At 41.3% G+C, this 13,275-nt stretch overlaps 1 protein-coding gene across 1 annotated transcript in view; it reads right to left on the bottom strand.

Annotated features, from left to right (window-relative positions):
• The window catches only part of tll1 (tolloid-like 1), a 51,113-nt gene extending 48,495 nt beyond the window's left edge, over positions 1 to 2,618 (bottom strand). Inside the window, exon 1 of the mRNA XM_078263179.1 lies at positions 1,999 to 2,618. Coding sequence (XP_078119305.1) covers positions 1,999 to 2,179 — 181 coding nt within the window. The 5' untranslated portion in view covers positions 2,180 to 2,618. The remainder of the gene's footprint in view (positions 1 to 1,998) is intronic.
• Positions 2,619 to 13,275: the final 10,657 nt, after the last annotated feature.

The following is a 13,275-nucleotide window of genomic DNA, read 5'->3' as shown; positions in this document are numbered from 1 at the left end:
AACATATGTAGACTGACTGTCTCCCTGTAACCTGCCGGGCTTCAATCCAAACACACACACACACACACACACACACACACACACACACACACACACACACACACACACGGTCAGGTCTCTGCATAACTAAAAACCACAAAGTCATGGGATTGCAGTATCAACATAAAATCACTCACACAGAGATCAGTGTAAAATGCACATGAAAACACACACACACACACACACACACACACACACACTGGCCAGTGTCCAGGGTTGTCAGGTTTGTGTTTTTGGTATGTGAGGAATGTGTGTTGGCCAGCATGTGGACACTCAGTGTTCTAGGTGGAGTTCTTATCAGTCCAACGTGTCATCACAGACAACATTAAGGAAAGTGCCATTAAAACACATATGGCCATTTGTGTGCACAAACACATCGGCACATACACAGTCAGACGGGTGTAACCAAAACAAGAATCCAGACAAAGATGCGACACCACCACATCTCTTTTGCAACAAATAGAAAGCAAGAAAGAGCAGAGGAGAGTTCCTCCAGCTGCTCTGTAGGAATGATGCTCGTACTGTAGAAGGGGTTAACATGCAAAAATATGCCGTCCTGCTCATTGAGCTTTGTTACATGGTCTAGACGAAGAGTGGTGATCGTAAAGAGAGCATTTTTTTTATGTTAAAAGAAGACTGCCACACGAAACACCGAAACACAAAAGAACAAGTGCAAGATGAAGGCAGATTTAGGGCTGGAGATTGAGCTGAAATATTTGCTTGTTTAGGTTCTTAGTCTTGTTGACTTATTCTTTGATCATATATTTCCTATATCTGGAAATCACAACACTTAGTAATTTTAAGAAATGTTTTTAGGCAAAGTTATATGACTGCTTATGTGTATTGTAGCATATTTTGTTAAATGAAAAAGAATGTAAATATAAATGCAAAGACTTAGGGACTGATCTATGATATGGGGGGGGTCACATGTGCCAGTATTATTACTAAAACTCAGGTATCGTATTCAATATACATATTCAAATCATTAAGACTACAAGAAGTAGATTGACTGGACACCAAAAAACACTGCACATACAGGACATACAGTATGTAGTTAAAGAAAGAAAGAAAGACAGAAAGCTTAGTTTAAAACAGGAACTGGCTAAAATCTTAAGTGAATCTCCAGCTTTGTGTGGAAAACATGAGTTAATTTGGGTGGAGCACACAAAGACACACACACCTATAAAAGACCTATAATATACTGAGGAAAAACGTATATTTTTAATGTATGAACTCGATAAAAATCTGTGGCAACAATTTACTCTACTGTCTGTCTCATCTGGTTTCACTGTTGTTCCACAGTAGTTCCCAGACTGTCACTAAAGGTCCAACAAACATTTTATCACAGTGTGTGTGTGTGTGTGTGTGTGTGTGTGTGTGTGTGTGTGTGTGTGTGTGTGTGTGTGTGTGTGTGTGAGAGAGAGAGAGAGAGAGAGAGAGAGAGAGACCGTGCATCAGCGTCTGTTTTGGTACAATTGAGTCCAGCTGTTTCTCATCTTCGTTGATGGTTGATTTAGCATCTGGATGCACGAGCAAACACACACAGATACGTACTTGCATGCACAGCATGTCCATATATGCACCGACATTTCGGCCAAAATCAGGACCAAAAGTATGCCTACAGGTGATGCACGCACTTGATGTGTGCGCGTGCGTTTCAGGAGGACACGGGCTTATCAAGACCGTCACCGGGCTGCACGTTGCACCACCGAGGGATCATAACCCTTGGTTATAAATAGTGGGGGGAAAGGGGCATCTGGACCAGTGTACACACATGCGCGCGCACGCACACACACACACACACACACACACACACACACCCGCTGTCAACTCTAATACACACATAACACGTGCCACTTTAGAGCCAGCGCGCTCGAGGGGTTGGAACACCGCTACCAGACGCGTAAAAATACTTATTTCCAATGTTATTTTATGATTAAAAACTAAAACAGGACTCACCAGCTTTGCACGGGTCTTTGTAGTCAATGGTCTCCGCTCTTTCCTCTTCATAATTATCATAGTCTGGCTCCTCGTAGTCGAAACAGTTACAAATAGTCACTTTGCCCCAGAAAGTCAAGCCGGCAAGCACCAGCGTGATCCAGCGCATCTTAGCGGCCAGTGCCGAGGGCACTCGGTCCATCTGAAGACTGAAATAAACGAATAAAGGCCTCTCTGCTCGTCTCCTCTGCTGTTAGGAGACGTTCAATCCGCTCTCCAAAGAATGCATCGGCGGCAGGAATTTAACGGGTCATTGTGAAGATCGCTCTCCTCTCTGACAGTCTACTTGTGGATACTATAAGCTGCTGTTAGTTACTCTGCCCGGCTCTTCTCCATGGTAAAAGTACACTGAGGTATCTGTCTGTCCGTCCCGGGGACTGTCAGTCAGCAAAGTGTCCGCTGAGAAGCTCCGCTGTCCTCCGATGTGGCTTTGCAGGTGAGGCTGCAGTGGGGGGGGGGGGTGGGGGGGAAACAAAGAAAGACGCGGTGAGTGGATGATCTCTGAGCGCAAAGACGCACGGCGGTGTGTCTGCTGCTCACAAGAAACATCCGCCTCGAATATTTCCAACCAGTAGGCTACTGACGGTCTCACACACTCTCTCTCTCTCTCTCTCTCTCGCTCTCTCTCTCTCTCTCTCTCTCTCTCTCTCGCTCTCTCTCTCTCGCTCTCTCTCCCATCCGGTAGTGCCGCTGTCTCTCTCGAGCCCGAGTCAGCGCACTGCCCCCACACACACACACACACACACACACACACACACACACACCGACAAATAACTGCACTGTTCGACCCAAGTGGTGCAGAACCAAAACTTTCTTTGTCCTCTTTTGTCTCATGTGCAAAGACTCCCTCTCTCTCTCTCTCTCTCTCTCTCTCTCTCTCTCTCTCACACACACACACACACACACACACACACACACACACAAAGCAGAAAAAAACGCATACATTTTAGATAACCCACTGTAATAAACTTCAGGAGCTCCTATCTCATCTCGGCGCGGTGACAGCGGAGGAAGCGCGCACTGATCTTTACAGGTTATTGGACCTTACTCACACGGATCAGTAAAATACAATTAACTTACAGTAAAACCGGTAGCGGTAAAAGTAACACGGCGGCTACAAATTTCCCAGTGGGCTTTAGTATCTATCACCACATAGACCCAGTGCATAATGGATGTTATCTGGTTATTTAGAGGCAGGTGCCAAGTAGGTGACAACCAAACCATAAATGCTTAGAGGTAGTAGGTCACCTTTATGATCATGACAAGTCTGTCCTTATACTTCCTCTCGTCTCCCCATTTTATCATTGAAAGAGAGAAATGGGGAAAAAAAAGATTAATTGCAATTAAAAACAATTAAGCTTAATTGTATGTTTCTGTGTGTGAAACCATGGACGCTTTTAACATTGAGGAAGGAACATTTAGCACCAGTTAAACTTGGCGTCTTTTCCCCTACATTTTGCACGAACTGTCCAAGTTGTCAACAACCACCTCATAATCTCCCAAAGTGCAACCTGCACACACACACACACACGGCAGACACGAGCAGTAAAAATAAAGCAGCAGCAGTTGTTGACAGACAGTGCAGCCTGTGAACACCTTGCCAAGGTAAATCCTCCTGAGACGAGTTCACCCTGCGTCTCCACAGTTTACCTGCTGCGTTTACCTGCCCGGGACGCGTCGGTTTGCTGCGGCGTCACGAAGCGACCCATCATTGCTTCAAATGCAGGAGCCAAATCTCAGGAGTCTCGGGAGGCCTCCGGTTTCACTCGGTACCGGCAGTTTCGAACGTGCCCGTCTCCCCCCATTTATTACCGGGAGATTATCGGAGCGCTGTCTCTGCTGCTCCCGACTAATCCTGCCCTCGGGGAGAGGTAGCGGCGCGCTGACGTCACTCTATCAATCCAGCCGCAAGCTGTCCACCACACACGCCCCGAAGCATGGATACAAATCCCCTGGAGGCTGCTTGTACATACGAACACACGCGCACGCACGCACACACACACACACACACACACACACACACACACACACACACACACACACACACAGGGAGTTAGTGTAGGTCAACACACTCGTGATTTTTGTCCAAAAAAATCAAAAACCATCAAGGTTGACATTGTTTCTTCATACAAACTACAAATATCTGGACAACCACATTGATAGATAAGAGAAAATGTAAATGCAGTGTTTTTAACAAGTCTACCACCATGTGTCTCTGGGGGGGCTGTGCATTGAACTAAAGCAGCATGCTAACATGCTGACAATGGCATTGTAGTAGATAGTGTTTACCATATTCCCAGAATATCTCAGAGGATTATTAAGTTATTTCAACTCAACAAATCCTCCAAATTAAACGACAAAATACACTGCTTGTCCATGCCCTCGCGACACATAGAAGGGCTTTGTCTGTGCCCTATAACAAAACTCTGTTTGGTGGCCACTGGCCAGTTCCTTGCTTTATGCGGTTGTAGGTTGGGGTGATACTGTAGCTTTACAGCCAATGATAAGAACAAAATTAGCAAGTTTACTAAAAAAAGGCTGGTTTTGTTATTGGTATGACTCCTGATTCAGTAGTAAACGTTTTGGAGGAGAGTTCAAAACCCAAAGGTGGAGTATGATATTTTAATACATTGTTTAGTCAAATTAAGCGAGTATCTCCTCACGGTCAGCTATACTTGCCTGTTTCCTGAGGTATTGGTTGTGTGAAGGTTTAATTTCCCATTTTGGTCCCGTTTTCAGGTGCATCACTTATAGTTGTCTTTTATTTATTAACTGATCAACTGTATTAAATACAACAGTTTAATAAGTGCTGTTGCTCCAGAGATACACTAATATCCATTTGGAAAAAGTGTTAGTTTGTATGTTAGTGTTACTACTGTTTTGTGTCTCCTTTGTTCTTTGTCACAGTGCGTGGACGACCAAACTAGTTTACCTTCTGGAGTATAATAAAGTTATCTTAAAAAAATAAATAAACGAAAACTTGGGCTATTGTGTGGAAAAACCTCAATACAACTTTGTGTGTGTGTGTGTGTGTGTGTGTGTGTGTGTGTGTGTGTGCGCGCCCTGGATTTCCCTCCTGAGCAATTGCTAATTAACACCAGGGAAGGCATTGAGTGGCGTTTAGGCCTCTCCAACCACTTACTGTATCTCTGTGTGGTTGCCATCCACCCAATTTATTCAGCAAAATGCTTCCTTCTTAAATAGGATCCATCTATTGAGATTAATGCTGTGTGCAGGTATTTGTGTCCCTATTTAAAGCATTTATTGATCAGTGAGTCTCTGAAACTCTGAAACTGTGAAAAGTACCTCGCCAGCATTCTGACCCAGCACACTGACCAACACCCTTCCCTGAGAGACACACACACACACACACACACACACACACACACACACACACACACACACACACACACACACACACACACACACACAGCAGAAGGAACCCTCAATTTGAGCAGCAGCCCCTTGAGACTCCCCCAAGCGCTGTGCTCTGCAGGTATTGGAGCACTATTATTAGCTTTGTTTTCTTCAAGCACACTTTCCCATCAATCCTATATGCAGTAGCTCAACTCCACAAGGTTTGCACTGTACTTGTTTAACTTTAAAGGTATATACTCAGCCCAAAATCTGTCTTGAATATCAAACATTGTAATCAAAATGTAGTTGTAAAATGTGTATAGAGTTCTGTCAAAGACTGAGATGAAGTAGCTGTGGTTATCTTAACTTCAGTCAGTTGGATTCCAACAATGACTAATTTTCACTGCAGAGAAGAGTTAAACATCTACAGAAACGTCTCACACCACACCTACAGCATAATCCTCTTCTCTGCTGTCCATCCAAATGCTTACTATATTCTCAACAATTGTGACCTTTTCATTATATCTCTCATTACAAAAGGGAGGCAAGGCAGTGCCTTGGAGCATTAATGTTAAAAACACTCACAGTTTTGCCAAAATATGGCTAAATACCAGAAGTATAGAAGTAAGTACAAGGCATATTATTATTTTTAATCTTTTGTTGATGCTATGTTCTTGATGTCTGTCCTCATTATTTGTCTTGTGTGGTTTTTAATGCTGTGTGATGAGGCCAAAGACAATTCTACACTTTGGGGACAACAAAGTAACCAAACCAGCAACTTTGTCTACAAAGTATGCCATCTAAATCATTAGACAACTGATAAAAGGTGGAGACTGAAGAGGTAAGGAAAAAAGAAAATATTATGTTTTCTCTCAGGCCTGCTGACTCTGACAGTGTCTTAAGTGTTTTATGAAACTCCCCCTGAGGGAGCAAAGAGGTGGCCAGAGACATCCATCACCTTTTGGCTAAGGCGCTACAGGAAGACAGTCTGCTGACACCACAGCAGAGTACAACAGAGGATGATAATGCTTAGATATTGTTAAGTAGCTCCAAAAATGTATAGGCGGTTTAATTTCTTTATCACTCTTATCTTAAATTTGATTGGTGCCAAATCAACAAATAAAAAGATGACAAAGTATTCACTTAAAGCATGTTAGGAGAAGTTTTAAGGGAATATATATGGCTTTTTTTTTTTTCAAAAAGAAAGTTTTTGATTAACACCTCCACTAAACACATGGAGACAGTGAAAAACTTTAATTTTTAATATGTTACTGTCCTATGTTAGTGGAGAGAGCACACACACATATACACAAATAAACTCCTGGACTCTCATATGAGCTATGTGAAGTAGTCTCTCCTTATGTAAACAGAAAGAGCGGAGGGAAGACGAGGTACAGAGGAAATCCTCTGTTTAAATGCCAAGCTGTGCGTGCCATTCTCTCTCTCCTGTTCTTATTTCCTCTTTTCTGCACCTCTCAGGGCTCAGATTCTTCACCTTCGTCTCTCCTTCGCTGCCTCTTGTGCATTTTGTGCATGTGGGCATGACTGCGTGGGTGTGCACATGCCAGCTTGTGGCTCACATTCATGATCCTGGTCGTGCCTTTGGAAAGATGACACGGATCGCTTTTATCTTCATGTCACCAGAATTAAACAACAGGGGAGAAGAAGAATGAACGCAGGATGCATGTTGGACTAAAAAAAAAAAAAAAATGTCTGCAGCTGTAAGGAGGAAAAGATGGAAAACAGAGAAATTAATACTGGAAAAGGAGACAGAGATGATGGAATTAACATTTTCCATATAGTAGTATATCCTCTTGACAAACGTCTGATTATAAAATGATGTAGGCCAGACCTTTGCCTTTTTACACCCTTATGTTCCACATAATCCCATTAAATTTAGAAAAAGTATATTTTTCACACAGTTCAAAGGAATAGTTCAATATTTATGAGAAATAGGCTATCTGCTGTCTTTCAGAGATTTAGATGAGAAGATTGATACCACTCTCATGTTTGTGTGTTAAGATAGGAGCTGCTGGTGAGAGGTGATTAGCCTAGCTTAGCATAAAGACAGGGAAACAGCTAGCCTGGCTGAGTCCAAAGTTCAAAACTACCTACTTTACCAATACCTCTAAAGCTTACTAATTCACATGATTTTTCTTGTTTATTTAATCTGTGCACAAACAGAAATGTAGAAACAACTATTTTAGCAGTAACTATTTTTTGACAAAGTTTAGAAATCCACCCATCACTTTTGTGCAGCGTTGCTGGCTATACGGTTGCCAGATATGTTTGGCACAGGTACAGGTATAGGTCTCGGTACAGGCAAGATGGTACCACACCTGGCAACCTCACTTGACAACACCACTCCAGGAAGATATGCACCATCACCCCTAAATTCCACCAGGCGCGTCTGTGCTGCATTACGCCAACAATAGCCACCACTCAAGACAATGCTTGTTATTCCACTAGCTGCGACACAGCGCGTCCTAGAAGCGAGCGAGAAGCGGCTCTCCGCTCCGCTAAAAATATGCGGCAGGTCTATTTTTGACGTGAACCACGAGGCATTCAACAGGGAGTGGAAGGGCTCGGGTTTGAGCTCGAGTCAGGCAGGCAAAATGCTCTGCTTCGGATGCTCCCAGTGTGGTATGAAGCATGGTAGACGACCGAACAAAACCGGAACGTGGCGCATCCACTCCTGGTGGAATTTCAGGGTCACTGTGTCCAGCTGTTGTACGCCAAGACATGTTGCTAACCTAAGGTAACTACTCAGGGGTAAAAAAATCCGAAAACATTGAACTATTCCTTTAACAACATCACATGTATCTGATTATTTAATTAAAGCTAAGCGAAAGTATATTACATGTACACTGTGTGAAGTACTCAAATCCCAGACGCAGTCTTTGTCTGCAACATTACATCAAATGAAAAATTCTAAGTTTATTTAAAACAGATTTCCCTGTAATTCACATTACACACTTTTGCTGAAATCTTCATTAAAGTTTTATATAGAAGTATGCATTAGTGTATTCAAACATCACTTGCACACGTAGCATGAGTTTTGGTCGATCAAGTTGAAGAATTCAATGTGATCATGCCCATACAAATATAAATGTATGGCGCAGTGACCCAGTAAAAGCATTCAGGACAAACAAGTATTGTGTGGTGAAATTTCACTTGGACTCAGATGAACTAATCTCAGCCCAGTTGCAGGTTTTCTAGTTAGACACAAAAAAAAACATTTGATGAAGAAAAATACTAAAATGATTTGTTGATCTGGGCCTTTTTTTTCAATGCTGCAAAAGGAAGATGATAGTTGGATAAAAGACCAAGGATGCTGAGTTAGATTGCGGTGAATTGCAAAGCGACAGAGAGAAAGAAGTGTACTGAGCGAGCAATGACAGACTAAATCCTCCTGTTCACACCACGTTGCTGCTCTGAAAGCCCAAGATGCTGTATGTGTGTGTGTGTGTGTGTGTGTGTGTGTGTGTGTGAGAGTAAATGTAAACAGTAGTCCCTTGCTGACATAGCACTTCTTCAGGAACTTGGGATTGTGTGTGTGTGTGTGTGTGTGTGTGTGTGTGTGTGTGTGTGTGTGTGTCCCAGTCCCTGCTCCCTACAGATATGCTTCCTTTCAGAAAGACTGTAGAAATAGGCAGCAAAGACCTTAGATTATTTTGGCACGCTGTAAAATTTGATGTCTTTCTCCAGCTTGTACAAACATTGTAGTACGACTGAATCAGCTTCAAAGCTTTTTTTTTAATGAAGCACTTCTTAAAGCACTCACAAACTCACTCAGTCATGTTTAGCAGATTCTTCACAGCTGTTCCAAACCTGTCAGCCTGCACCACCTATAGAAAAAGAAAACATAATCAGCAACAGTTCAGACACTTACAGTGTGATCATATATACAGACACAAAGATTTACAAGCAAGGTTTACAAAGCAGTAACAGTAAAAGGAGTTAATTTCCTGAGTGATGTGTTTCCATGCATTGTTTTTCCTATTCAAGCCATGGTAGCTGTAAGTTATAGTATAACATAGGGCTGTGCCGTACTACCTAAACACAGTAAACAAAGTATTGTGACTGTCACATTTTCCTCTGTAACATTTTATAAACGATTCTCCGTCTCTCATTAATTCTGTGTACTGAAAATGAGTAATATTTATTTGACATATTCAGTAGTTAACAACACTTTAATCATTTGTTTGCTAAAAAAAAAAAGTAAATCAGTGGCCGGGTTGGCTCAGTGGGTAGAGCAGGTGCACATATACTTGGAGGTTTGTGCCTCGATGCAGGTTCAGGATTTGAATCCGACCTGTGACGATTTCCTGCTGTCTTCCTCCTCTCTCTCCTCTTTCTCGCCTAGCTGTCCTGTCAAAATAAAGGTGGAAAAAAGCCCAAAAAAGAATCTTTAAAAAATGTAAATCTTTTGAGCCGTTTTGTCTATCTGAGTTAGTTCTTCTGCTGTTTTAAGTAATCAGGGGCATTTAGAGTCAGTTATCCACTAGTTTCATCTGTTTCTGTTAAGATCACAGTCATCTCCTCTAATCTCAAGAACACTAGTTCTGAGGCATTATTTGTAAATGAACCCCTCTCAGGAAAATAGTGAATAAGCGCATTTACCCAAAAGGTTGAATGTTGAGATGTTCTGTTTTGTGTTCTTAGCGGTCCTTGGTGTTCTCACGGTCATTCAGTGACTTCACTTCGTACAACTTTTCTTACATATCAAGTAAAAAAAGATGATATGTACTTTTTGAACAAATAAGTAGAATGTTCCAGTTAGATTAGGGTTATGAAAAGATTGGCCTGCAGGCACTTTTTTGGGAGTCAGAGGGCTCTGAGGGGTAAAACCACTCTTTAATGAAGAACGTTCACCGAGTCCACAATCACCACAACTAACAACAACTAACAATGACGCAAGTGCTGAGATCCACATAATGATCCGTGACCAGGCAGTGAACCCTCACGGAGGGACTGCAGAGACCGAGTTCGCTCTTTGAGCAGAACTCCTCTCAGTGATTGTCAGGTCTTCAGCACACTACTGTCATCTACAGGATTAAAAGAGTAATGACAAAGAAAGATGGACTGCTGTCACACTGGCCAGAGTGTAAAATGACAAATAATAGCTTATGTAGCAATAACACTTTTTGGATATATTAAAAAAACTAATTACAGATGACGTATAGGCTACTTTCAAAAAAGTCCTTCATGTCTGAGATCGTCTGTGTGTGCAATGATGCTGAACTATTTTGGGGGAGAAAAACTCACTCACTGAAATATCATCTCATTTCATAAAATGCAGTTTTAAAAAGACAACAACAAGAGTTTTTAACCTGAATACAGTGCCGTGTTAATGCGTATGAAAACTGAAGATGTCAACTAGGGTGGCAACAAAAGATGTATCTGCATCTTTTGTCTATAAAATGTCAAAAAATAGTTTGGCATTTTTGTTTGGAAAAATGACTTAAATGATTAAATGATAATATAATTTGACTAATCAACTAATCTTGTCAGCTATAATGCCAAATGTGAATTATTTTCTTTTTACTAACTAAAATTAGGCCTACATGATGCCGGCTTGTTTTGTGTCATCTATTGATGTCTGACATCACATTTGATTGTTTGATCAGATTAATATCCTCTCTCTCTCTCTCTCTCTCTCTCTCTCTCTCTCTCTCTCTGTGCTGCTTTATCTTGAAGCCAGAACTGCTTGATCAATGGTATTGATGAGGAAATGCTAATAGCAGATGCTAATAGGGCCAGTATGACTAATAGACCTAGGGGGCCATTGATCTGCAGAGTTAGCATCTCATGCTAAAACAGCTGATTCAACTGCATTGTTGGACTAAAAGTGCCACCCTTGCTCTGTGTGTGTGTGTGTGTGTGTGTGTGTGTGTGTGTGTGTGTGTGTGTGTGTGCGCCGGAGGACACAGTAAGAAATTCAGTATATACTGTAACTGTACACCTGGGTTCATAGCTAAAGTCAAACTTGCATTCACATATAACTCATAGTCACTCAAATTTGACCATTGTGCAACTTTGTTCATCAGAACTACTAACACGAAAACAAAAATGTGGCCTTCAAACAGCTCTTGGAGGTCTGTAAATACATTTTGTCCGGAAATGTTCTCAAATAATCATTTAACCTCATTTGTACTGTACTTGAACCTAGATTCAGTTTCATATTTAACATTTACATATTTAGTTGTTTATTGAAGTATACTTTCACAGTATAGTGACATATTGTACTGTAAAAAGCAAGTGTTGGGGCGCCCGAATAGCTCAGTTGGTACAGCAGGCACCCATATATAGAGGTTTACTCCTCAACACAGCAGGCACAGGTTCAACTCCGACCTGCAGCCCTTTGCTGCATGTCATTCCCCCTCTCTCTCCCCATTCATGTCTTCATCTGTCCTGTCAAATAAAGGCCTAAAACATGCCCCAAAAACAATCTTAAAAAGCAAATGTAGAGAATCCACCACTGTAAAAGAAGACTGCAGATCACTTTTACAGGTGTCATCTGAGAGATACACTCAGTGAGAGTGTGTCATTATAGTATGAAGAGTAGGACTTTTTCTTTGACTCTTGAAGAACTGATACAGTTGACAGTCTTTCATAAATTAACCTAACATTGCCCTCACACAATGCTCAAGTATTCTGAAATTTTAACCTGAATTACAAAAAAATTAAATTCATATATAAAACCTGAACCTCCTTGAATCATATGAATTTTGGCCAGCATACCATACAATATTCCAGCAAATATTTTATTATATTAAACTGACATGATACAGGGAGTGTATCAAAATAAAATTGCGACAACATTGATATTTCAGACAAAAATAGTAATGAAGACATTTTATTTTTCAGCAAATAAATGATGTAACGTTAAATGCTCAAGGGCTGTAAACACAACTTACCTATTCACAGTAACAAGGATGTAGGAGGCTGAGTTGAATATACAGTCTTGACTCAATGCCTGAAAATGTGGTTTTAACGTATAAATCACCAGACAACGCTTGAATTGTAATTGTTGTGTAATTTGTGATACCCGTACTAACTCAATGACTGAATGAATCTCCATTTCCAGGAAAATCAAGTCAGAAACCTTCCTGTCATCTGCCGTCAAGCACCAAACACCATCAAAGGAACTGTTCAACAAATGAAGGTTGTATTGTAGCATTTAAAAGAGCTAACGTCAACGTTAACGTATCAATAAAGTTATCTTTCTCAGGAGTTGGTGAAGACCAAACCACAGCTGAAAGAAGGAGGGACAATATACTGGACTTACATTTGCCAGGTGGACAAAAACATAACTTTAGGGGGGCGATAAAATAATGTTGTTCTTCATCTGTTGGGTGTGCGGGCAACTGTTGTTAGCCGTGTTAGCCATAACAACTTTATCAAACCGGTGTTTCAGTGTGTACCTGTGTAGTGGTTATTTGGCCCCCTAGCGTCCAGAAATAGAACGTACATAATTCCCATCTGGAGATCAATTAAGGCTTATTTTATCTTATCTTATATTATCTTATCTTATCTTAATTAGAGACATTTTGTAAGGAAACATATTTGAAATGTTAAAAACTATTACCTATCCCTTTTAATTTAACCTTTATTTATCTAGGTAAGTCAATTTAAGAACAAATTCTCATTTGCAACAACAACCTGTCATATTCACACCACAGTCTGACTTGCTGGCCACTGAGCAGCTCCACTGGAACAGTTGGGGTTAAAGGCCTTGCTCAAGGGCACCTCAGTGGTGGTAATGAGGGGAGGAATAAGTGCTTCTCTTTCCCCACCCAGATTTTATCTGGTCGGTCTGGGGATTAAACCGACAACCTCCCAGTTACAAGCTCGCTTTTTTAACCTTTAGGCCACCAC

This window comes from Sander vitreus, chromosome 2, assembly GCF_031162955.1.
Source record: "Sander vitreus isolate 19-12246 chromosome 2, sanVit1, whole genome shotgun sequence".
Lineage (NCBI taxonomy): Eukaryota > Metazoa > Chordata > Actinopteri > Perciformes > Percidae > Sander > Sander vitreus.
This window is presented reverse-complemented; position numbering and strand designations above follow the sequence as displayed.